This window comes from Melopsittacus undulatus, chromosome 1, assembly GCF_012275295.1.
Source record: "Melopsittacus undulatus isolate bMelUnd1 chromosome 1, bMelUnd1.mat.Z, whole genome shotgun sequence".
NCBI classification, from domain to species: domain Eukaryota; kingdom Metazoa; phylum Chordata; class Aves; order Psittaciformes; family Psittaculidae; genus Melopsittacus; species Melopsittacus undulatus.
Window position 1 is genome coordinate 12,529,429 of NC_047527.1, and position 26,753 is coordinate 12,556,181.

At 39.6% G+C, this 26,753-nt stretch overlaps 1 protein-coding gene across 2 annotated transcripts; it reads right to left on the bottom strand.

Annotated features, from left to right (window-relative positions):
* Positions 1-833: 833 nt before the first annotated feature.
* TBC1D31 (TBC1 domain family member 31) lies at positions 834-26,711 on the bottom strand. 2 transcript variants are annotated; one of them, XM_031044439.2, is made up of 22 exons: positions 26,557-26,711; positions 24,505-24,651; positions 23,925-24,040; positions 22,002-22,180; positions 17,591-17,742; positions 17,016-17,175; positions 16,567-16,767; positions 15,216-15,389; positions 14,301-14,380; positions 14,052-14,198; positions 13,655-13,788; positions 12,537-12,670; positions 11,785-11,964; positions 10,557-10,789; positions 9,789-9,941; positions 8,511-8,646; positions 7,483-7,575; positions 5,228-5,368; positions 3,965-4,159; positions 3,387-3,537; positions 2,362-2,478; positions 834-1,208 (listed from the first exon to the last, which is right to left on the bottom strand). In XM_031044439.2, the coding sequence occupies exons 1-22, from the start codon at positions 26,631-26,633 to the stop codon at positions 1,072-1,074; spliced, it is 3,237 nt and encodes a 1,078-aa protein (XP_030900299.2). In that variant the 5' UTR covers positions 26,634-26,711; the 3' UTR covers positions 834-1,071. The 2 variants fall into 2 exon arrangements, with proteins under 2 accessions (XP_030900299.2, XP_030900300.2); XM_031044440.2 differs by lacking the exon at positions 14,052-14,198.
* Between the last annotated feature and the right edge of the window lie 42 nt (positions 26,712-26,753).

Sequence of the window (26,753 nt, forward strand, 5' to 3'; positions counted from 1 at the left end):
ATAATCATGTGCAAGCTCTGAGACAGTCATCCGAAAAGGATCCTCTGCTACTTCTACCTCCCTAAGACAATGGTTGCCTGTTGTGTTTTATTCTCTTTGAAAAGGAACAATGCTGAGGGTTCTGGTGAGATTTCTGTGAATCATGGCTGTTACTAATGTGACCGTTTCTGGTTCCAGACACAGAGGATGCTAATGTGAGCGTAACTAACCACGGCTGCACATTTAAGTCTTTATGTGATAAAGATCTGCTGGTTCAGAGCCACTGCCTGCGTCTGGCCTCAGCATGGTGCTTCAACACCCATGGGCCACCACAAGCAGTCCTGCTGCAATACTGCTGCCCCAAGGAGCTTCAGCCACCCCCCCCCCCCCCGGAAGTAGAACGAATTAAGTTCCAGGTCCTTGTATTTTTACACAGCAGAATCTACTCTGGTATCAGCATCATGTGGAGCAATTGTGATTCACTTTTTACTCTGCCTCATTCTTTTTTAGTGTAACACCACATAATGTTTTACTCTTGGTTCAGAAGCATTAGCCAGCAAAAATCAGCCGAGCAGCAGTGTCTTGATCTCCTCTCCCCTCTTTCTCATGAAACAGACCTGCCAGTACGTGCCACAACTGTAGGTTGCTCCAGCCATGAAGGCTCCACAGGCTCTCTGGGCCTTGTTCTCAGTGTTTGACTCTCAGTGGAAAGGATGCTTTTCCCCAATTGTAAATTTCCTTGCTGCCGCTCGTAGAATCCACTTAACAAATCACTGCGAAAACCAACTTTTTAACAGTGGTTTCTTTCTTCAAGTCATGGCATCTACCAGGCGAAATGATACAAATACCACAGGTGTAATAACTTGATGGCAAAAAATGAGTTTATTTGTAAGTAAAAATAGCATTATAGTTACTAAAAAAATTAGGTTACAAACAACACACATTTTTCTAGTCAGCATTTTTATTTTTATATAAAAATATTTCTGAAGGCCTTTATTATAAAGAATGTCTGATTCTTAACTGTACTATACACATTTAGCATTCCACTGATGAATAATTTGAATGTACAACTGAGGTCTGGAGCAAACCATCTCAAGGCGTCCATAGTGTAGCTGGGAGTCGAGCTGGAGGATGTCTGGTTCTAGCCTGTGAGGTCAGCCTTTGTCTGAGCCGTCGGACTTCTGCCATCAGTTCCCACTCTTGGCGTGCCAGGTCTTCTTGTCTCCTGTCTAAATCACAGAATGGTTTGGGTTGGAAGGGACTTTCAAGATCATCCAGTTCCAAAAGCACTGCCACGGGCAGGGACACCTTCTGCTAGACCAGGTTGCTCCAAGCCCCTTCCAACCTGTTTTTGAGCATTTTCAGGGGTGGGATGTCCACAGCTTCTTTGGGCAACCTGTTCATGTGTCTCACCACCCTCACAATGAGAAGTTTCTTCCTCATAGAATCATAGAATAGTTAGGGTTGGAAAGGACCTTAAGATCATCTAGTTCCAAACCCCTGCCATTGGCAGGGACACCTCACACTAATACCACCTCATATGTAATCTAAATCTACCCTCTTTCAGCTTAAAGCCATTGCCCCTTGTCTTTGGGACCATGTAAAAAGTTCCTCTACAGTTCTTTTGTTGGCACCTTTAGGAATTGCAAGGCTGCTCTAAGCTACTTCAGCCTAGAGAGGAGAATGCTCCAGGGAAACAAGAAACTCAAACTTAACATTGCAAGTAATGATTTTTCACAAGTACTGTGAATGCTTATTGGAAAGCAGATATTTCTGGCATAGCAATGTTGTTTTATTACTACCACTGAGGTGAAACAGCCCTAAGACCTGTAAAAGCAAGTTCTTTGAAAGCAGTGACTCTCTTTTGTTCCAAAAAGGTCTGATACTGGGGGGGGGTCGCTCGGGCCAGCCATAGATAACATGTTTCCTGTTATATACAGAGCTTCGTACCTAAGACACATATGGCTTAAAATTGTGCTTTCATTGGCCAGAGCAGCTAGGACAGCTCAGAGGTAATGACTGCAGACTCTAACTCTTACTAAGACTTCGATGAAAGATAGTTCTACATTTCAACATCCCCAAACCACACATAACTATGAAGACAAAAAAAAAAGCATAGGCAAAATGATCTGATCAGAAAGGATTAAGCTGGGCTGAGGTTTAATAGGACTGATGTGACACCCTTCAGGCACTTCCTATCTGTGCTGCCCCTGGTAGCAAAGACAGCTTTTTCAGAAGTGGAATAGAACACAACAATAAACTGGTTTACTATCCACTAAACACCTACACAACTAATAATGACTCAATTGCACAATGAGCTGTTCCAGTCATGCTTCTGAAATGAAATGTGAAAGAAAGGAGGGTCCTAACTTAGGAACTTACCATGTGATGATGACTCTGATGAGGACAAATCATTCAGACAAATGTTTCCAGACCTTGGCACCTGCTGGAGTTCCACCCCTCTCTCCATATGTCCAGTCTTTAAACCACGCAGTCTTTCTGTGGGAAATGGAGAGAAGGATCCTTCGTAAATAAACTGAAAGTGTTTAAATTTCTAGTGAATTTTTCTAGCTTGGGGTGAAACAGTTTTCCTCCAGGAAGCAAAACTGGAACACTCATTCACCCCAGCTAATGGTAAGTACAATTTGCTCAGAATTAAAAGTCAATGTTCCTACTCCATGGGTCAAAGCTATGCATCACTGCATTTCATTTTCAGAAATTATGGCTCCACATGTGCTGTTTCTTCCTGTGTAATTAATCTTCTGACAGAGATTATGCGGAATATGGCTACTCCTACAGTTTTAGGAGGAGACACCCATTTTAATAATTTCCAGTTGCAAATTGCTCTATAGTAAAACCATTAGGGAAATAAGGGCAAAGTCTGCAAATGTTCACCCAAAGCAATACTAATCACTAACTATTAATCACCAGTGTTGTGTGAGCCTTGTGGAGATGGGGGAATAGTAGAAACATCTGCAAAACCACACAAAATGCAGCATTTGAGAAGGATGTGCTGGCCAATGCTGGAAGCACATAAGTGTTTTTTCCCTGTGAATAAACACTTGGCAAAGTCACTTCTTGTTATAGTACTGTATGTCAGTCACCACAGGAGAATGTTATTTGACAGAGGAATTTTAAAGGATGTGATCTTACATTTGGTGTAAGCAGAGCTGAACCTGTGCTCCTACCAAAAATGCCATTTATATTGCTGCAACCAATAGATACCAAATTGAGATTCTTTTCCAGTTCTGGCTCTTACACTGGTTTCATGAAAGAATACTGCCAAAAAAGTACTTATGTAAAGGAGTTAAGTTTATTCCTAATATTGGACACTCAGTTCGTATTCAGTTGCTGAATGCTTCATGCCAACACCCACACAGGAGAACTGCCATTATCTATATGCACACCAAAATAGCCATCTTCTCTTCGCAACTCTTCGGCCACTTCTAATGCCTCATTCATTTTGCCTTCTAAAAACTGCTTCCTGTGCTCATCTGCAGCAGCAGCAGCCTTCTGCTCTTCTTCCAGTTGAGCTTTTTTCTGTGTAACTTCTTCCCACTGTGCAATAGAGAGATTAAATGTGTCTTCAACAGATGTGTTGCAAGGAAAATGCAACAAGTAAAACCATCTAGATTATTACAGATTACACTTCACCTTTCAATCAAAATATATGTTATTAAGCTGAGTGAATGTTTCTTTTTCAAAAATTTCTCATTCAAACACCTAGAGAAAGGTAAAAGGTCTTGGGTCAGAGAAAAAAAGAAAAAGAGAGGAACTAGGAAAATTAGCAGCGTCTTTTCTAAGTCTAAAATATCCTCACCAATTTGTTCTAGTGCCTCCAGACATTTCCAGACAAAACAGGAAAGGAGATTGTTAACAAAAGGTATTTCTTCAGTACCTTTCAGGTTTATGCACTACCATGTTATGGGCCAAAGACAGTTACATTTGTGTCAGTCCCAGCTAGAAAAAGCAATAATGCAAGTACCTTTTTTGATTCTGCTTCCTTCATGGCCTTGAGCAGTTCAGCCTCTTTCACCCTGTTGTCATGCAGGAGCTTGGCTATCTCTTCATAACGCTTCTCTCGGGCCTGGTCATCATGCCTTAGCTTATGCAATGCCTGCAACCTCCAGTTGGTGTCGAGGAGTTTCTGCTCTGCTTGGGCTAAATTTTCTTCAGCCACCTAATAAAACATCCTTCTTACCATCAATCCATTTAGTTTGTTTCAGATACACAACCTTACCTACAGATAAGGTAAGATGAACTGATATCTTCTCCCGTATCACTGTTAGATGCCCCTGCTGGGAGACTGCACCTGCTGTGCTACTCCTCCATTCACTACCGCAGGCTGTCTCATCTATCAGGGCTTTCTTCTGCTGCTTCATCCTTGTTATTCTTTCCCTTACTAATGGGTTTTGTTTTGTTCTGCGTTTTGTGGGTTCTGGGGTATTTTAAAATCTTTTGGAATAAAGCATCAACTTTCTCTGTGATTTTGGGAGTTTTGCTTTCTGAGCATGGATTTAATATGACTTCCAGGTGCAATTAACATAAGACTGATACCTGGATGCCAATACTTCCACCCACGTCCATCTGCTTCCAAAAATCAAAGGCTGTTTACAAAAATTCAGACCCATATGCTTATTTCTAGACAAAATATAAATGCAGATGCCAAGCATATGGGCAGTGGGTTAGCTGCAACTATTTTTCCAACTGTGCAGTTACAAGTTCTGAGCTTGACAATCTGAACAATTCCTAATGTCAAGCTAAACACATTCATTACTGTGATCTAGAAGACAGCTGAATTTCTACAGCTGAATTTCCTGCCAAGTACTACCAACTGAAAGTTCCTCTGAGGCTTACTTTTGTTTTATTATGGTTGCAAATAAAACATGTTCCTTAACAGGATGATGTCTTTTTTGAAAAACACTTCTGAATCTTACTTCTATATGCCTTATATGTCTTACTTACAAGGCCTTCTAAGTTCTAAGTAAAGTCAATATTCATGGCAGGCCCAGAGAATTTCAGTATTACATATAGCTGTTTGGACACTTCATTCAGGTCTTTGAAAACCTCAAAACTTTAGACGTATCATCATAATCTATTAGTGCAGGTATCTGGAAATGAAATGCCTTTAGAAAATATATTAATATTACCTTCAACTAGTTAATTGCAGTTACGATATTACCTACTACTACTTGTACAGTTAGCATACTAACTCCCCAAAATACACATTAAAACCCAATCATCTTACCATCTGAGGTTTCTGTTTGTCTTCTCTGTGTATTTTCATCAATCTCTGTACAAGATGATCTTCCAGATCCACCTTTCTTCGGTGGGCATCCACCTCTTCTTTCATTTCCTTTTTAGCTGTCTCTTGATCTTTGATTAGATGCTGCCAAACACACAAATGTAAGTTACTGTTGCTAAGCTACTAACTCATGTAATTCTGCCTCTTTAACATTTATTAAAATTTCATTAAACAAGTATTTGAATATATCCACAAATCTCATCCCACTACATATCGTAACTGTACAAGACAGTGATAGACCCTGCTGCTTTATCCACTTGGAATTACACTAAGCCTCAGTCATCACAGTGGTCTTCGCAGGTTGATACTGATGTAACTCCATTCCCTGGATTATAGTAGAGCATAAAAGCAGAATTCCAACTTAAATGAATTAGATTCATTGTGAAAATATTCTGCACTTTTATGGTACACTTTAGCCAAAACCTCAAAATGTTTCACACATACAAATCATGTTTCACGGTAGGAGGCCTTATAATGAACACATCCACAGCTTGAATGTAGATGATTTGCCAAAGTAGCATGAATCAGCAGTAGATCTAGAAATAGAGTTTTAGCTCACACCACCTTTTCTTCTCATTCATTTGGACATAATCTGCACAGTTTCCTGGAGAAGACACAACCCTTCTAAGGCCTGCAGGAATCTATTGAGCAGTGTCAGCAGGGTACTGAAGCAAAGTTAGCACACTCGGCCTTCTAAGCCTGAATACAGCTTCTCACTAACGGCAGAGAAACAGTTCAGGATGGGGCAGGCAGTGCCTGAGTACCCAAACTCTTGTGGGCAGATGTATATCCTCAGTTAGTTAAATAATTGCTACCTTTCTAACCTAAAGAGTACGATCACTGGAAAACTAGTTCCCTTAAACAGCTGACTTTACATGTACAGGAACACAAAGGAGTTCAGTCTGGTTTGCATTATGTAGCCACAGTGCAGCTGCCTGTGTATTTAATAAACACTAAAAGAAATTTAGCCCAGCATAGGTTACAAAAAGTCTACAGCCAAAAGCTTTAAAAAGCCAAGTAGAAACAGACACATTTCCGTATGAAGACAGGCTGAGAAAGTTGGGGCTGTTCAGCCTGGAGAAGGCTGTGTGAAGACCTCATAGCAGCCTTCCAGTATCTGAAGGGGGCCTATAGGGATGCTGTGGAGGGACTGTTCGTTAGGGACTGTAGTAATAGGACAAGGGATAACGGGTTGAAACTTAAACAGGAGAAGTTTAGATTGGATATAAGGAAGAAATTCTTTCCTGTTAGAGTGGTGAGGTACTGGAATGGATTGCCCAGGGAAGTTGTGAATGCTCCATCCCTGTCAGTGTTCAAGGCCAGGCTGGACAGAGCCTTGGGTGACATCATTTAGTGTGAGCTGTCCCTGCCTATGGCAGGGGGGTTGGAACTGGATGATCTTAAGGTCCTTTCCAACCCTAACTATTTTCAGAATACAGGTTAGCTATCTGTATATCTGCCTGCATTCTATTGGATCTATACATATGTGAGAGGGGCACATGTGAATGTGATTTTGAAACATGAAACTTACTGTTTCAAACCAAAACAGACATTACTAAAGCCTTCCATTGGCAGCCTTGCTTTTTAGTAATTTATAATAATTATTTATAACTAGTATTTAACTTTAAACAGTATTATTGATTAAAACCCTTTACTACTCGTTATATTTCTGAATTATAAGTCAGTCCTTTGAGAAAGGAACTGCACATTCCCCACAAGCCATCCTTTCCTTTTTGCTTAATGTTGTCAATTTGACATTTTTTCATCAACTACATCAATCTGCTATACTGTTCTCTCCAGAAAATGTAGACTATCTGGATATCACAGATGAAAACGTGGGAGTTTCTGGGATGAGGAACATATTGTTCTAGACTTAATTCTTATTTACGTGTTCCTCACTTTTCTCAACCAGCTTAACACACACCTAAACCCTGCAACAACCATGTGGTACCTGTGCACAAGAGAAGAATTAAATAGGGAGGATATGGGCATTTTTGTCTCAGAAAAACAGGTAACAGTGAGTTCTACCAATGCTTTTATCAGAGGGTTTCTTCTAAAAAAGGTATCGGCGAGGAAAGGGGGGTGGGGAAGGCCCCCTTTGTCCTCACAAAATCTGGTTGAATGAATACAACTGAATCTGAGAAATGTAAAGGAAGAACCATAAGATATAAACAGCTGTAAGGTTCCCTAATAATTACCTGCTCAAAAAGCTGTCTTTGTGATTCAAGTTCCATCCATCGTACTTCTACATCTTGAACAGCAGCAGCTGTTTCCTGCTCTCTCATGGATGCCTTCAGGAGAAGAGAAAACACATGAAAATACAGTAAAGGAGAAATTCTCCCTTAAAAAATAGCATTGGGGAGAATATCCAAAATCCCAAGCTATACCTTACTTCCAAGTTCTAGTTTACTGTCATACCATGAATATGTAATGGAATATATCGCATATCAAAAGTGCAGGGCAAGATGGGGAAGAGGCACAGAATAGTTTTGCATCCAGCCAGGCATGTTAGGGAAGTATCAGGCTTGATCTAGTGCTAATAACCTGCTAGATGCAGCTGCAAACTGAATAAGGGGTCTCTGAGCCCAGAATGCTGTGGAGGGCAGTACACAAGAGAGGGAAGTGGCCACTCTGCACGTGGCAAAACCTGTGCTGAGTTGGAGCTAATGAATCCTGTAGTGCCCTCACTGCAGAAACAAGCACACAACTGCACTGTGCTCTGCAAAGTGTGGTGCTGAAACACAAGGAATGGCTCTGCAAAGACTCAATTTATGCCCATGAGGTTAACTTCCATTCTCAGCATCTGCATGCCACGACACCTGAGCTGGTAACATGGGAGCAGAGCCAAGGCCTGGCTAGAGACCGCTGCGGAGTCTCACCATCAATGGCAGAGTTAATATTCAACCCGGACATACAGCCCACAGGCAGCTGAGAATTCACTAGTCCTTTAAAGATCTCATTACGCTTTTTATCACTGCCAATATACAGATGAATCTGGCTTTTCCCAGGAACTCCGCCAGTTAAAGCAAGCCAGTAGAACACAGTTAAGTGCCAAATAAAACTGTTAAATTATGTGTTTACCACTTAAAGCATTCCATCTGATGCTAAATACACCTCTGAGCTCACAAATCACAGCACATCAACTGAAATTTTAGTTATGCATTTTTTTCTTGCTTATTTTAACTAATAAAGCTTCAAGAAAATGGCTGCTTGAGCAATACTCAGCTTTTCTTATGATTTCATCATTAAGCCGGTTCAGTTCCATTTGACGCTGATCTTGCTGGTATTTCAGAAAACGCCTTCTCGAAGCATCTAGAAGTTGTAGTTCCTTTACTTTTAGTTCTCGTTTCACAGCAGCTAGTCTTCAAAGCAGAAACAAACAGAAACAAGAGAACTTGTATATATAAAAGGTCAGTACCACAGAGCACAGACTTGCACTGCAGATATCCATTAGTTAGTATGAGCTAATCTCTGGCTTAGAAAGCTTAGGACAGTTGCTTTCATTCTTTTAAGCTGTTCAGTTTCCATTTACAAGACAAAATTAAATTCACAGACACACATATCCTCTAATAGCAATGTACCTAATAAGCTTTAAGATCTGTGCCCTACTTTTGTTCTACTTTAATAAGCACTAGTTTACTACTTCAACCATCCAGAACTAGAAACAATTCCTTAGAATAATTGCCAGTGCCCTGGTATCTCTTTCTGCATAAAATTAGTCCTAACTTTACTTGAAAAATATCAAACACTTTCAAAGAACACAACTACAAACTCAAGCATTAATCTGCAAGAAAGGCTCACTGCCTTTTACAACTTACTCTGTAGGTTACAGAGGTTTAAGAGAAGCACTTGTAGACATAGCACTTATGGACATGGTTTAGTGGTAGAGTTGGTAGAGCTATGTTAACGGTTGGACTTGATGATCTTAAAAGGTCTTTTCCAACCTAAGTGATTCTGTGGTTATGTGCAGTTGATCTAAAAGTCTATGGAGATGTTGAAATTTCCTTAAACCTTTACAATTGCAAAATATACAAACTAACAGTTCAGCTTCAGAACTATAACAACTCTTTACTCAGCAACTGACACATAAAGCAGTGTTCTTTCTAATTCCACTAGAAACACAAGGACGTGTACAAACACTGATACTGTAAGGGACTCCTATATTTGCAATGTGAGTCTGCCCACAGTATGAGGCTTAAGTCTCAGTGTGCAAACACACAGCAATTGACTGTTTATGAGCTTTCACAATCCAAGGAGACTGACAAAAGGCTGCGAGCCAAGACAAAACTATGAAGTGACTTGGCCTCTAATCTGGTGTATTCCCTCAGGCAGGGCAGTAATACAACCCAGATCACTTCATTCCCACACCAAAATCTGACCCACCAGACCACACTGCTTTCCCACATTACAATTTATACAAATTGGCATGTATTTCTTCTTTACTCATGGCTAAAAATGTAATAACAGGGTGCAGCAGCCAGGCCCCTACTACTTCTTATAATACCTCTGTCTCTGTTCTGCCAGCTTCTCTTCTTCTTCCAGCAGAATTTTTCGTCTCTGTTCTTCAGCTTCTCGAAGCATCTCCTGCTTTCGGTACCAGGCTTCATCTTCTGCTTTATGTTCCTGCGCTTTAACTTCTAATTCATGTGCTAATTGTCTAAATGGAAGATGACATTAATAATTCAAGCCAAGCATCAAGAACTTACTTGATTATTTAGAATTTGATGACTGTACTAGCAAAGAATTGCTGAAATGAGATGTCATGAAGGGCTATGGCATCCCCTTTATGTACTGATAAAGTACATGAGAAAGAGTTACAATACTGACTGTTAGAGACAATGGAGAATTTCAGATTACTTCAGATATTTTCTTCTTCGCATTTGTAACAAAACCTATTTTCTAAAGGTGCTTTGGCATCATGGTACCCACTGATGTCAATAGCAAGCTAAAAACTCCAGGCCCTTCACAAAGTTGAACATTACAAGGAGAACAGTGGTTTAGGCTCTGACTTATAAGCTTCAAAGTTTAAAGACTTGTGGCCCAGTATTTTCTGGGAATTAACAAACAGGTTTTGTTTAAGAAAAGATTGCCAATTTAACCTAAAAAATGTGCCAAATCAGACAATTCTTAACCTTTAACAGCTATTTAAAGTCATCTTCCTGAATTTTCTTAATTGTCTCTCTTCTCAAGCATACACATTACAACAGAAAAAGGCAATTGGGTCCACTTGTCCCTCCCAGTCTGATAAGGTCTTCAACTTTCCCTTTAATACCTCTCTCGTAAGTATTCGATTTCATCCTGTCTGATCCTTTCCCGTTCCTGAGTTTGATAGTCCACAATGAACTTTGGATATTTATTAAATACAGGGTACTGTCCTTTTGTAAGTGGTATGAAGTCATCAAGCATACGTTGTGGATGGATATCTAGTGGTGTAGCCTCCATAAGATGATAAGCTTCCTTAATCACAACATTAATATCCAGGTTGTTACGATGATGAAAGAAATACTGTAAGAGACATGCTTACATTTACATTCTGCAGAAGATTAAGCAAATTCTTAATATGCCTGTATGGGAATAATTAGGTGAATTAGCAAGTTCTGTATTTCAAAAGTTGATTTAAAAGGGTTTATTGAGTTACCCCTACTACTTAGTAAAGTATCAATGGTTAAAATTACTTCACCTAAACCTCTTCAAATTGTAAAAATATGCTCTAGTTCTTTACTTTCTCTTCAAATCGGAGTTGCTGACGGGATCAAGAAAACTAAGTGTGAATTTCGAGTGTTCAACTGCCTGCAGAGACTCTTCTGCCACTGAATAAACCTTCCTCAACTTTTGGTGCTCAAACAGAAAGCTTCAAAGTTCCTCTTCTTGCAGGACTTCTCTTCCTGTCAATGACCTTAATTCACCTAGAAAATCTTTAAAGTAACAATAATGTTGTCTGTTTGACGTCTGTCGATGACAGACTCACAAGCACAGTTTGAAGGTGGAATCCTTTGTTTTGCCTGCAGAGATGTTTCGTATGAAAAACACTCCTCCTCCCATGTAAGGCTAAACATAAGCAAATATTTTCACATAGCTTCAGAGAATGTCAAATAATACTGTCTAATTTTGCAAATCTGGCAAAATAATGAAACATGACAGAATGACACTGCCTTGTCTCCATGGGCAGAGTCCCAGCAGATCCCCAAGACAAGGCAGAATTATTTTGTTGTTGATGAACTACTGATGTTTACAAAATGGCTTTCAGTGTCATTAGAAAGCTTATGAAAGCTTTTAAATATCTTGTTGCATGAAAACTGCAGGAAATTGCTCAACGTTTTACACAATTATTGTATATTTGTTGGGTACCAGATGACGTTACTTGGTATAATGTAATAATGTCCTTCTGTTGCGGTTACAGCTGAACCAAGAACACCTTCTCACCTCCATAACAACAAAGTTACACATGGCTCTGTAGATACACTTTCATATGGCTACTTAAATAGGAAAAAGATTTTTACCTCAAAATCTGCTGTTTGTTTACAGTGAAGCAAGGGAGCTCTGGAACATATGATATAGGCAACGACAATCATTAGAAAGTACGAAGGATGGTTGGAGAAGATATTGTCAAAGACTTTCAGCCATTCTTCTCTTGTTAGAACCTCAGAGAACAGCGTTTCTAGAAGAGGCCAAGCATAAACCTGCATTATTTGGGAAAATTGACAAAATAATCCATTAGTATATTTTTTGCCATTCCATTTAAAGAAGTAACATGATTTTTTCTTGCCTTGTAGCAAGAATGTATCAGTTTATTACAGAAACAGGAACTAATTTAGAATATTTGAAGAAAAGTTATATCACCCACTGCAAACATTCAAAATTAGCATGAGTAGGTTACAAGTCATTTTTTTATTTCACTGGATGTCTAAATCTTCCGTTTAGATTTGTGAAGCTGAAATAATCCCTAACGATAAATAAGGATTACAAAATTAATTCATCACTGTCCACTTAAAAAAATACAGTTATAATTTGATGAAGAGATTTTCAAGCGATGTGGACTCAAAAGCAAATGACTTCTATGATAGCATGTATGAGATTTATGATCACGGAAAATGCGAAGCTGCAGAAAGCAATGATGTATTCTCTACACTCCTATATAATCCACTGTTATTTAATGAGAACTCTCTCAAAAAGAACTATGTCAAAATCAAAGACTAGTGCACTATCATTCACTGCAGTCTATTGCATATACAAAAGTTGGTTAGAGTATTACCTGTGAAGTCACATTGTATTTTATTAAATGCTGAAGTAGTTCTTTGTCATGATGTGCCAAAACATTTTCCATCATACCAAGGACATTAACTGGAGGATTGGGAAAATACTCAAACCAGTGTTGACAAAAATTAACTGAAAGAGAATAAAAAGCCCAACACAATCCACTGTAATCCAGAGCAATAGACTCTTGACAACCTTAAAGTTTTGCTATAAAAGCTATGAATTTAAAAGGTGGTTTTAGGCAGCAAAACCTACTTAATTTACTCCCATCTCTCCTCTTTCCTTGCATTTACTCCTAAACCATGCCCACAGTTCACTGCTCCTCCAGCTGCACTAGCATGGGTGTTTATGTCAGTTCACTGTGAACCAGACTGAGGAACTAATCTGGCTCAAAAATAAAACTAAAAGAAGTCTGTGTGCTGTGGGACAAAGTGGTTGGAGGCAGATGGGAATACTTACACTGGTATTTGTGTCTCATGAAACTACAGCCTGGATCAAGTAATTTTTAACATCCTAAGAATAATTTCAGTAAACTTGGATACTTACTCACTAACAGCATGTGTTTGCAAAGTGGGTATGGATACTTGGCAGCACATATCTTCTGTAGACTTAGCAGCAGCTGCAACAACTAATTTAAGTGCAAAGCACTTTAATTTAGAATGTTTCTTCAGAGCACAGCCATAGCCAGCTTTCAGCCAAATGTCTAATTCGGAGTTACCACATGCTTAGGACAACTAAACACAGTAAAACCTTAACTGAGATCATTCCCTTTTGACTAAGAGCGGGTGAGAAGGTGGGTGGGATTACTTTTCCCACATCTTAGGGATTGCAGTTATTATAATTATACCGGATACACTTCGTTTTGCTGATCAGACTTTACAAATACTACTAACTTTTTTGCTAGAAACATTGCAAAAAGAAGCCTAATGTTTTGATTTATTTATAAGCAGAGTTTTAAGCATACAGTTGCTACATATTAATTCCTGGCAACACTTTCAGAAGAGAGTCCAGTGACCTCTTAGGAAATACCTCATTCATTTCATCAGGAAAAGCTCTTTCACATGGGAAAGCTTAAACATGTTGCAGCATAGTTGAGTTTTTTAAATCACTGCTTACCTACTACTGTAGCAACAACTTCAAAGCAGATCAGCTGGTTGTTCTGGAATAATTTTACAAATGGGAAGGCTAGCAGAGGAATATAAGGTGTCTCAGCAAAGACAGCAGACCAGTGAGCTAGAGCTGATAAGGTCCTGTAGGCAAAAGCAAACAAAGATATAGAAAACATCGATCCAAAACCAAACAAAATATAATATGCATTTTAGAACCACAACATGGAAAGACTGTGTAAATGACAAGGTAGATGCAGAATTGTATGAGTTACAAAACCAAAATTGCATAAGCACACTACTAGTTCATTCCAGAATTTTCCTTACAGCTGATTCCAGCTATTGGATACATTTCAGATCAGTATAACAAAAATCTATATTTAAGTAAATCTAAATATATATTTTACCTTTGTAAAACTCTCAGAAGTTTCCTATTTTTGATGGGATACTCATTCTGAATATTCACAAATGCACTGTGGATACCCTTATCTACTAGGCTACTGAATGCCAAGTGGTTTTCAGGAAGTTGTAATAAGGAACGCCAAACAAACATCCTGCAATTAAAATGCACACTTAGTCAAGCAACTTCTCTTTCATACGCCAGTAAACACAAGCACTTTTGTCTTGTGCAAGCATGAACACGCACACAGAAATACCTGTACTTCGCTGGATATTCTCCAAATCCTTTCAATAAGGCCTGCAGGCGTTTCTTGTTTAATCCACCTGGCAATTCATTCTGCAATACAGGGGATTGACAATAAGTGTAAAGATTTCTATCACATAATATCTTTGTTCACACTCTAATCCATGACAGTAGTTAAATGCTAAAGTTCCTAACACAGAATCATAGAATAATACAGATTGCTGTTATGTAACTCTAGGTATTTCAACAACAAAAAAGATAATTTATATCATTCACCTACTACTGGACTCCAAGAACAGCTACCACGGATTTCAGTTAGAAGCACGTTAGACCCAAGTGACTAAGTTACACATTACTAAATAATGGATATAGCCAAACCAATAAGGAATACTGACAAAAAGAATAGATCATATTGCAATGAATGTTACAAGTAGATATATATAGATACAGATATGTGTCTGTATAAATATATGTGTATATACATGAGAATATAGCTACATGAGATGCAATATAAAGAGAAGATGGCACAATGATGACAGAAGGGAAATAAATGTAACAGAAATGCATCTTCTAAATAATTAATAAAAAATTTAATGGCTTCTAGGCAGACATTTTAGAGGTGCCAGTTCACTAGCAGTGCATCAGATGTGATCTAGCAAATATCCAAATATATCACAGGCTGCTTGAACAACTTCAGAGGTAGCACAAGCTGACTGGAGGCAGCCCTGCCTGTGTCCTATAATACAGGAGTACGGGCTAAACAGAGAGAATAAAAGGTACTAAAACTCCCTTGATTCCCTCTTTGCTCAAACATCCAAGTGAATAAGTGCCTGAACTTACTCTTTAAAGTAAGAAACTACATACTATTTTTGCAATGAATTTTAAATACTGCAGACTGGAGAACAATATAGCCACAGCTTCTTCTCACCTCTTTATTTTCAAGTGATGTGTTCATTTGCAGTTTCATCACTCTGGTTTGAATTTTGCCTCCTTTGGATTTACAAGGCCTCTTCGACCTCCCTGAAGTCACTCTCATGGTCAATTTATTTGCCTCTGATGTATCCTTGGACCAATCTTCTACTTTGAACACGGGTGGTGAAGGCTAATATTGAGTGAAAATACCTCTGTTAAAATATCTCCACTGAAATCACTATAATTTGATGTTTATTCTATGTTATGCCATATTTTTGAGCTTGGTGGCCATAACAAGAGACACATTTATACCATAAATACATATATATGGCCCCTATACTCCCAAATATTATGGCAGAGAATAAAACTGCTGTATTAAACTAGAAAGACTGTGAGAGTTTTTACAGAGCTTCCAAACCAACCCAAACATCATGTTATTTCCCCGCTTAGCAAACAAATATAATTTCAGTGTGGTATAAATGTGTACCATATCCTCTTCAGGTTATTTACTTTTATTGTGTTTCTCAAGATCACTAAAATAGTTTGCATTTCTATAGCACCAGTTAAAAAGAATACAAAAGCCCTTTACAAACTTTAATTAGTCTCCAGTGTCAGCAAGGCATTAATTCAGTGTTGGAGATTGGGAAAGCAAGTAAGTGGATATCCCAGTTCATGTCAAACCGGCAGCAGAAGTGTAAATGGAATGCATGTGTGACATCTTTACACATCCTTCCCCCGCTCCAACTCCATCATTATCCAAAACTGGTTACTGTTTACTTCAAAGGCATGGTGATTAAAGATACATGGAATTCTGGATTTAGAAACCCGACTCCCATTAATAAATTACTTTAATAAAATAAGAACTGGTATTTAGAACATTTGTTACTTAGGAAGGATTAGGAGCATGATTGTGTCATAATGATGGATGCTGGTATCCAATAACACAGTAAGAACAACAAAATCATAGTGACAAAAGCACCATTCATGCCTGTGGTTTAAAAGAGCACCAGTTGCAAAACACCTCCTATAGGAAACGGAACAGGAGCAGCGTAATTATGCCGTTTCCATCTCCCACAGAACTTCTTTATAAAGATAAAGTGATCCATACAAATTGCTGTAGAAAGAAATACCATCTCACCCTCCACCCAACACCAGAAATTCAGTGATATATATACTTTAAAACATCATATTACTTGACAGGCTGAAGTAACTATGAAGGAAACTCTACAAACCACTTTTTCTTTATATGTAGTGTTAAATATGGCACTCTAACACATCTGCAAACTACTCCTGATACAAAAGCTATATAGACAAGTATCAACTTTAATGGGATTTACTGCTGTTTTAAGAAATATAAAACACTGTACCTTATTTCCTTCTTGAGTCAAAGCTCGGACACTGTATAAATTCAGGCTACCATTTTCCATTACTGCTGCAATATACCGCCCATTGGAGCTAATCGCTGCTGTACTAATTCCCTCTTCGTTACTCCCAATGTCAAAAAGAAGTTTGCATGTTTCTATGTTGATAAATCTCATAATATTATCTTGACTTAACACTCCAAGGACCTATAAATTAAAAGGATTCATCGATTAATATTGTCAATGTAAAATAAAGAGGAACGCCCAATTCAGCAATGACATTCCATTAAGCTAAAAGAGCAACTGAGCAAACATTTCACACAGGGAGTTTCTTTTGGCATGGTAAGGGCCCATATCCCCAGCATTCCCCAAAACTCCTCAAAATATATGCATTGAATCAACTATAGCCAACAATAGCCAAATATCCCAGTGTTAAGCTTTGTACATACACTGACCTGATTTGAGCCCCCATCAAAACTGTCAGGGAGGAATTCCAGATGACGGACAGCTCGTACTTTTGGAGGCATTTGGATTATTCTTGTCAGCTGTTTTGATTCTAAACACCATAAGTGAAGCTGATTTGATTTTCCACCAGCTACAAAAATCCGCCCATCTCTGGATCACGATGAGATAAAGTTTCCATCAGAACACTATAATTCAAGTTCATATTAGCCAAAAAGAGATTGTACATTTTCTTCTATGCCCTCAAATCGCTTTTGCATCTACATTATTCCTGTCCTACTCTCTTGAAAGAACAAAATAGCTCCTAAATAATAAAATTTGCTTTTGCTAAGGATAAACTTTATTTTAGTGGTCACTAAAAATCAGCTCACTCTATTTTGACTGCTATGGGACTGTAAAAAAGCTGCTATTGATCCATGCTGAAAATATCAGTCACAGCAGAATTCAAAAGCTTATCACAGTATATAGCTCCATACTTCCACAAAACATTACAAGAAAGGAAAGAAAACCTGTTCTAAAACTACAATTTTTGTAGTCTGCCTTTAGAACATTAAAAACAGCAATTTACCTGGTAACTGCAAAGGCTTTATAAAGTAATGCAGAACCTTCTACAGGAGTTGGCAAACGGTATTTACAGTGAAGAGTATCAAATTCCCATGCAAAAACAGAGTTATCTTTGAAACAGCTGAGGATGGTGTTACTCAGTGGAAGAAAAAAAACCTGGAAGAATACATAAAATTTAAAAAAAGAATGGAACATATTGTCAAGGAAATACCCTTTAAATTGGACCAAAGTGCACAGCAAAATAAAACAGTGAAGAACCATGACAGTCTGGGTATAACTGTAACTGTGCAATGCAGCTGCAATGGAAGGCTTAGATCTCCCCTGTCACAGCCTAGACAGACTCACTCTCCCTCACACTGGTTCAGATTTGTACCCTCTGCTAAGCCAGTTTAACTCAGAAAAAAATGGAACATATCTTTATCTGTATTATTTTTATGTCTGTTAAACTGTCTTATGGAGGTTTCGGATGAGTGCCAGAGAGGGCATAATATAAATAGGGGGAACATGAACTCAGGAGAAGTGAATGGGAAATGTGAGCCAGAACAGCTCACTGAATAACTGCTTGTTGCGTCCTCTATAAACCAGCTTCAGCATTCAGATACTGCCAGCAGTCCGTAAATGTACTCTATGAAGCATTCATCTTTAGATTTTAACTTCTTAGTTTTACATACAACTATTAAAAGTAAAAAATGTGGTAGAAAGTTTAGCAACATATCTCCAACTATGAAATGCAGATTTCACTGAGGATGAATGAAGACAAAACCAAAAAGCTTGTAAACATATATTCCTTAAATTAATCTGAATATGTTTATTGCTTGTGTGTAATCTGTTTCAATAAGAAAAAAAAGGATTATTTACATTTTTGGATGTCAGCAGATACATTCTTGTTTAATGATAAGTTAATGGTTTAGATGAGAGGTTCTATTTTGGCAGCAGCACATGCAGCTTCAGCAAATTCCTTGTACCTATAATTCCGAAGGCTAAATTGGAAATGTCTTCTGCTATGTGAACATTAAGGGCCTACCAGAAGTACTTACTGGCTGAGATTAAGAGTCAGTGCTATGAAGTTCAGAATTTTGGTCTGAGTGGTCTCTTGGGCCTTGAAAATCTGTAAATCCGGTTATGTGGGATGGGATTCATCTCACCGAATGTTAGCGACTGAAAGTTGGATGTTCAGTCCAAATTAGTCACTTGACAATGAGCAAAAGTTATCTGTGGGGAAAGAGTTACCTTATCTACCAGAGCCATTTATCTTCAGACAGAGCTGCCTGTCCTCCTGCAGAGACCCTGAGGAAGTCTAGACAATGAACTGAGAGCAGATGCCTATCATGCAGATGGATGAAGTTTGAATTGTGATAAACAGGAGTACTGAACAGTTGCTCATTTTCTGCTTTGCCCTACAAAAATATCACAGGATGTTTTCAAGCAGCTGTTGAATAAGCAGTGAAGCTTTGGAACTGGTCATTGTAAATGTCTTCTTAGCTCTCTGATCTCATTTTTTTTCCCAACTGCTATTCTTGCAGCATGCAGCCCAGTTTCTGTCTTTTTAAATTAGCTTTGCCCTGTGCCAGCTTAACAGAAGGTGTATGTTGGAGTGCAACTGGGTTTAAGTGAAGAGGCACCAAAAAGTACACTGTAGAGATTGATGTGACACTACTATGACAGCTCAGACAGCAAGCAAGAATCCAACTTTGGGCAGTTGAGTGTCAGGACTGTGGTTTAATAATGCAATCTTCAATAAAGCATTTATCTGTATGTCTTAAATTGTGGCATGGAAGTAAGTACCATTACTTCTCTCTACTCTGCTCTGCTCTCGTGAGACCTCAGTTGGAGTACTGTGTACAGTTCTGGTGTTCTCAAAATAAAAAGAACATGGAACTGTTGGAACAAGTCCAGAGGAGGGTCACGAGGATGACCAGGGGACTGGAGCACCTCCCATATGAAGACAGGCTGAGAAAGTTGGGGCTGTTCAGCCTGGAGAAGAGAAGGCTGCATGGAGACCTCATAGCAGCCTTCCAGTATCTGAAGGGGGCCTAAAAGGATGGTGGGGAGGGACTGTTCATTAGGGACTGTAGTAATAGGACAAGGGGTAATGGGTTGAAACTTAAACAGGAGAAGTTTAGATTGGATATAAGGAAGAAATTCTTTCCTGTTAGGGTGGTGAGGCAGTGGAATGGGTTGCCCAGGGAGGTAGTGAATGCTCCATCCCTGGCGGTGTTCAAGGCCAGGTTGGACAGAGCCTTGGGTGGCATGGTTTAGTGTGAGGTGTCCCTGCCGATGGCAGGGGGGTTGGAACGAGATGATCTTAAGGTCCTTTCTAACCCTAACTATTCCATGATTCTATTCTAAAGACAGGGAAATGAAACCTGGATAAACTGGATTATTTGCATAACCAGAAATGGTAGAGCAAAACAAAAAGTGCAGAGTCTTGGTTCCTAAACAGTCATTTGTCCATTCAACCACAGTCACTATTGTTTGGATTTAAAGGTTGTTTCCATACTGTAACATCCTGATCATATCAGATTCCAAGAGCTACTTATCAATAAGAAGTCCCTACACAAAGACAGATACTGAGCATTAGGAAAATCCTGTCCACTAAAGAAATGCAGCATCCTTGGAGGGAAGACATAATTATTTTAGCAATGTGCACTGCTCAACCCTTTAAATAAAACAAACAAACAAACAAAAATTGATTCATCGTCTTCCACAGTAATTGTTAGGTGACTATTTCAAGGTGACAAAATTTCTGCCTGACCTAGAACACAGTAAAGACACTTAAATGAATAGCCTTGTTCTGTGCAAAATCAGCATGGCTGCTTAGTGACCAGCAGGGTGAGAACTTTGGTTTGAAGTGGTGTTTGTAAGACTATTCACTGCAGAGCAGCACGCGTGTAAGCAAAACTCAGGTGCTGCGTCAGTATTTTCTGTAGTACTTATGCCAAAGTTTGACATGTGGTGGCGCAGGTAGACCTGTTTAAAGCAGCGTTAGCACAGACTTACTTAAACCACTCCCTGACACAAACATGTCACCTTTCTCAGCTGCTGTGTTGTTCCAGTATAAGCATGATGGAAAGAAACCACAAGGCTGAAAAGCAGTTATTTCTTTTTTGCTGAGTTACTTTTCAGCTTTGTTCCCATGTCCAGTGTTTAGCATGCATAGAAAGAAGAGCAGCTTTGGAACAAGCAGCTGAATGAGGTGAGGTAGGTGATGGTGACTGTCTGAAGTCACTATTATGACACTAAAACTGTTGTTTTGTAGTGTTTTTGGTTTGGTTTGTTTTTTGTTTTTTTTTAACAACACCCTTAAATCCCAGTATCATTTAGATTGGAATCACTCTCTGGAGGTCCTCTAAGACCACCACTGGTCAAAGCAGAGTCAATCAAAAAGACATCTCCAGCTTCCAGATTAAACTGAGTTAGTCAAGGTCATCCTACAGGGATCTACTTGGCTGGGGAGCAGCCCTGTGGAAAGGGACAGACAGCTCTGTGGAAAGGACATCTGTGGGGTCCCGGTGGACACAAGCTCAAAATGAGTGAACAGTGTGCAACTGTAGCCAAGAAAGCCAATAGGATGCTGAGGAACATCAACAAAAGCATCATCAGCAGAGATAAAGATACAAGTTTCCCACTCTACTCAACAATTGTCAGGCCACACCTGGAATACTGTGCTCAGTTTGGTCCCTGCTATACAAAAAAGATGTGAACAGGCTGGAGAGGGTCCAGAGAAGGGCCACAAAGGTAGTCAAAGGACTGGGAACTGAGAAGCCTGCCCTATGAGGAAAGGCTAAGAACTGGATTTATTCAGCCTTGAGAAAAGGAAGTTCAGGGGAAACCTTATCCCCATGTTCCAGTATTTAAAGGGTGACTACAAATAAGATGGAGGCTCCCTTTTAACAAGGAATCACATGGAAAAGACAAGGGGTGATGGGTACAAGTTACTTCTGGGGAGATTTCAGCTGGACGCGAGGAAAATTTTTCACAGAAAGAACAGCCACTGGAATAATCTCCCTCAGGAAGTGACGGATCCCCCAACACTAGACACTTTTAAGATTCAGCTAGGAACAGTGCTGGGATATCTAGTCTATGCTGTGCTTTACCTAGAAAGGTCGGACCAGAAAATCCTTGAGGTCCCTTCCAACCTGGTATTCTATGATTCTACGATATCCAACCAAGTTTTGAGCATCTCTAAAGATAGAGGTTCCTTAAAATTTCCCAGCAGATCTCTGCAACTATTGAGTCATGATTCCAGTTATCTGGGTTACATGACAGGATGAACATTAAGGAAATATACCCAAAAAACCAGAAAAGATTCAGCTGTATTTTAAAGAATATTTTCAAGTACTGGGATTTTAAAATGCAGTGTTACTCTTCCTGAGGTATGTTTGTTCACCCTTTAGCAACTGCTCTTTACTCACCTTCTGTATGCCCACAGACTGACGAACATTCAGCTTTCTTTTTCTTTGAAAGGTGTCTAGGTCCCACAGTTGTGCTGTATCAGTGGACGTAGTGATGGCATACCTGCCCGAGCCATGAACAGAGATGGAAGTCACTGAAGAATCATGACCTCTCATCCAACTAACCAGCTCCTTGGTTTCTGCAGGAGTTGATGAAAAAGAAATGAAAAGAAAGTCATTCAAAGTGAATGAAATTTACTCTTGATTGACAACACTGCTGTGAAAGAGACTTTTAAGCGTACCTCATATGTGCGCATTTACCATCACAGACAAGAAAAATATATCAGTCTTCATATAGCTTTAACACCTCAGAGAAATATAACCATCTCCTCATCTCCAAGTAACAATTTTCATAAATTATTCTCAGTTTCACACAGGAAACCATTTTTATAGAATCACAGAATGCTTTCGGTTGGAAGGGACTTTAAGGATCATCCAGTTCCAACCCTCTGCCATGGGCAGGGACATATTTAGCAAGATAAGGCTGCTCCAAGCCTCATCCAACCTGGCCTTGAATACTGCCAGGGATGGGGCAGCCATAGCTTCTCTGCGCAACCTGTGCCAGTGCCTCATCCCCCTCACAGGAAAGAATTTCTTCCTAATATCTAATCTAAGTCTGTTCTCTTTCATCTTAACACCATTCCCCTTTGTCCTGTCACCACCTGCCCTTGTAAAAAATCTCTCCAGATTTCTTGTAGGCCCCCTTTAGGTACTGAAAGCTGCTCTAAGGTCTTTCTGGAACCTTCTTTTCTCCAGGCTGACCAAGCCCAACTCTCGTGCGCAGACTTGTTTAATTTAACCTAAGAATCACTCTTCAAAAATCATGAACACTGTGATCAGGTAAGACTATCAGATTACCCACAGTAATCTTTAGAAGGTGAGACTGAATGTTCCAGTTAAAATTCTCCACTTGTTTTTACTTGTGGACAATATGTATGTATTTACAGGTACAAGGAAGAAAGGTGTAATGACAATGGGCTATGACTTTAGGAAGGCACAGTCAGAAAGCAACACCTCATTAATTCTTTTAGAGTTCGAAACATTTTTATGCTGTATATTGCATACTAAGGAAATGGTTCTTCTGACTACATTGTCTCCTATTTGTGACTGCATGACCACTAATCTTCCCTCAGCAACCAAGCTGTATTTGTGGCAATTACACTATTTACTCTGGGTAGTTTGTCTGACAGCCCATGGGGTGGTTGCAGCTGACCTGCTGCTGTGTTTAAAGAGAACTAAGTCCTTGAAAATATCCACCCAGGAGGCAATGACGTGGGATTAGAGAATATGGCTTCTACAGAAGGGGTTAAAGCCCACCAAGTAAGCATTATGTAATACACCTCTAAGGATAATTCATTAATTTAACTTCTAATCGAGACAGAGAGACACAGCTGGCCTGTAAAGTTCATTTTAAATATCTACAGTACTTAGAGAATACAGATCTACTTGCATATTGCCAGTTCTTTTAGTGTATACTGCCTCTTTTATTCAAATATTTTACTGTAAATATAGTTAATAACTGGTTCAATTGCAAACTAACATACTTCCAACTGATTTAGGGTTGATTTTACATGTATGTTTGCTCATTCTAAGCAAACATACCCAGAATGACTTAAAAAAAGGTAACATACATAATTGTGATCCTGTGCTAGACTTTAGTTAACCAGATGCCTGTGTGACTCAAGAAACTTTGACAAAGTAAAGGGCTCATTTACCCTCAGGACTATAACCCTCATGGGCTCAAACTTTTCTGGTTTTGGACAGATGGCATAAAATGCACAGTAAGCTTTCCATCAAAAATCTTACAAAAAATTTGACATAAACACTAAAATTATACATGTTTTTGTAGCAATCCAGATCATAAGCCTTCAAATATCTCCTTACCTGTATCAAAGCACTTAACAGAATAATCTGCCAAAGCCACCAGGAATTCTGTCTTTCTGCGAAGATTAAATGCCAAAGCAGTGCAAGCCTGCATTGTTCTCTGAACAAGGCTGAACCTATTTCAAAATACACATTCTCATTGCGTAAGGAAACTCTGGTTCATAACATCAAGTGAAGTAATAACTTAATCAGTTTCAATACATTTCACTGAGAAAAAACTCAAAAGGGAGCAAATAAATCATATCTCATTGTAATAAATCTAAAAATCAATGCTAATGTTTTAAAACAGTATAAAATTGAAAAGACTGATTAATATATTTCTGTAAATGGCAACACTAGGTCTAGATAATTAGTTCATGGCTCATAGGTACCATCCAAAGAATAACTTCTTGTGGTAAAGTTATATAAAATTGTCTGTTCAGCTTAAAGTTAGAAATTTCTGATCTTTTGGAGCAGCTATCTCCATATTCATGGAAAACTGAGGGGTAAACCCAGGCCTGTGGCATGATACCCAAGCAAGTTCCATGCCCCTGAATGTTACAGATGTCAAGACAACATGTCATGATAGAAATGTTCTTACCTGTTTCCACTCAAGTCAAAAACATATATATTCCCTTGGTAGTCTCCAGCAAGTAGAGAATCTCCAGCACTGTCAAAAGCCACATTCAGAAAACGTATTGTTTTTGAATGGTATCCTTTGACACTATGAATTATGTTTACTAGGACTCTGTGAAGAAAGCAAGCAAAACAACCATGGTTAGAATTGGTTTATTAGTATGTTTCTCCAAACCTAGGATTCCTAGTTATGGGTTTACAATTCTAACTATTCAGAATGTTCTATGAAAAGAAATCTTCCTTGAAAAAACACATATTTTAACATAAAAAATATACTGAACAAAGGAAGTTATTCACTGTATTAGACAGTAGTTAGGAGACATGTAAAGCAGATAGAGGAAATCCACCATTCACTATTCTTTTATGTGGTGTCTGGTTAGTAACAATAGCATATATGCTGATGTATCTTCTACCAGTCTAGAGGCAGACCCAATTCAGCACTCTGGAACCTGGAACAACAAGGAGCCTGGCTCTTCACTATCACTGTAAAGAAATCCACTAGAAAACTCAGAAGCTATAAATTACTGCAAGAAACCAGTTGGATTAGATGTGGGGGAAATCAGTTTTAAGTCCACTTTTTCCCCAGAGTCATCAAAAGCATGAAGAAAGGCTTTTTTATCATTATCCATCTAATGTAATCTGAGTTGCTGGTTTTTCTCATTCTATCCTTGTAGCATGCTGTCAGCATAAAGTGGAGCCTGGCACAAGAACCAAAGCCCATGTGCAGGCTAAGCTGTGAGAAGTTTTTTCAAGGAAACAGCACATTAGGATTTGGGAAATCTGCTACTCCTGCATTCTTCTGCTAACACTGGGAAAACCAATTATTTTCTATCAGCACTTGCATATTTAGTTATACTCTGAATTTACATCCAAAATGGTACAGGACATCTGCAGGCTGATTAAAGATTGCAGGGCTTTTGCCAAATACTGTGACCACAGCTATATAAGATGCTAATAGCTGTCTGAGACACCAGTTTCTAAGAGGGCAGAACACACAACCCAGCACTTGCATGAAACTGTTGGTGTATACTACAGAGTGTGAGTGAATATGGAAGAAGGGCCATGCAGCCATAGAAAACTAATAGCACCTCATTCTCTTAAGCCCATTCCTACCTGCAGTAAAAGGGAAGGGCCATAAAACTGAAATTAGAAAGATTTTAAACTACTCTAAATTATAAAGTTTAGCAATGCTAGGGTCTTTAATATAATAAAAAGCCACAAGTGAAGCATGACTTCTGAGTTTAAAAGTATCCTGAAATGCAAGTTTTTATCAGTGTAGCTACAGCATCTCCCAGGACTTTCTCAACATCACTCTCCGTCTTTCAAAAGTTCTTTGACACTAAACTAACCCAGGAGAATAAAGTTAGGAGTTCAGAGCAGCATCCAGATTCCCCAGTTCAAACAACATACAAGTACCTCAAAGCAACATTCACACGACTGCTCTTCAGCTTGAGCCAGACAGTATTTTAATTTATTGTCTAAATCACAGAATGGTTTGGGTTGGATGGGGACTTAAAGCTCATCCAGTTTCAACCCCCTGCCACGGGCAGGGACACCTTCCACTAGAGCAGGTTGCTCCAAGCCCCTGTGTCCAGCCTGGCCTTGAACACTGCCAGGGATGGGGCAGCCACAGCTTCTCTGGGCACCCTGTGCCAGTGTCTTCACCATCCTCACAGTGATTAAAGTCTGGGAACCCACCAATGGCATTTTGCCCAGTACAATTAAAAACAAAACAAAAAATAACTGGGATGACTGCCCACATTGTGAGCATCTCTGATTGCAGCCTCATTGGGGACCTGCTCCGCCTTCAACGGGAACAGCCTGCAGAAACACTCAGGTGGGCTCCGGACAGCCCTGCCCGCTCCGTTCCCTGCCCTCGGCCTCTCCCCTGCAGCGCAAAACGGAGAAGGGCCCTGGTTGCCGGCAGCCCCGCGCTGAGCCCCAGCAGCGCCGTGTGAGACTGGCCCGGCCCTGCCCCGCACCGCCCTCCCATGCCGTTGCCCTCCCATGCCGTTACCCCCGCGGTGCCGCCGAGCTGGCCTTGCGGTGCCAAATGGAGCCGTCCTGGCGGTCGCCTAGGTCGCAGCTCTCCATGCTCAACTCTACGCTACCGCTACCACTCCCGCGCTCGCCGCCTTTCCTCAGGGCTCCTCTAAGGGCCGCTACATAGGGGGGACCGCACGCATGGTACAGTCCGCTCCCGCTTCACTAATG

Coding starts and splice junctions, on each gene's coding strand:
- TBC1D31 (XM_031044439.2), bottom strand. CDS start 26,633: ATGGAGAGCTGCGACCTAGGCGACCGCCAGGACGGCTCCATTTGGCAC. Junction 7,576..8,510: donor ATGATGAAATCATAAGAAAA/GCTGAGTATTGC, acceptor CTTCTCCTGAAG/GCATCCATGAGAGAGCAGGA. Junction 2,479..3,386: donor AAGAGAAGATGGCTATTTTG/GTGTGCATATAG, acceptor CATTTCCCACAG/AAAGACTGCGTGGTTTAAAG.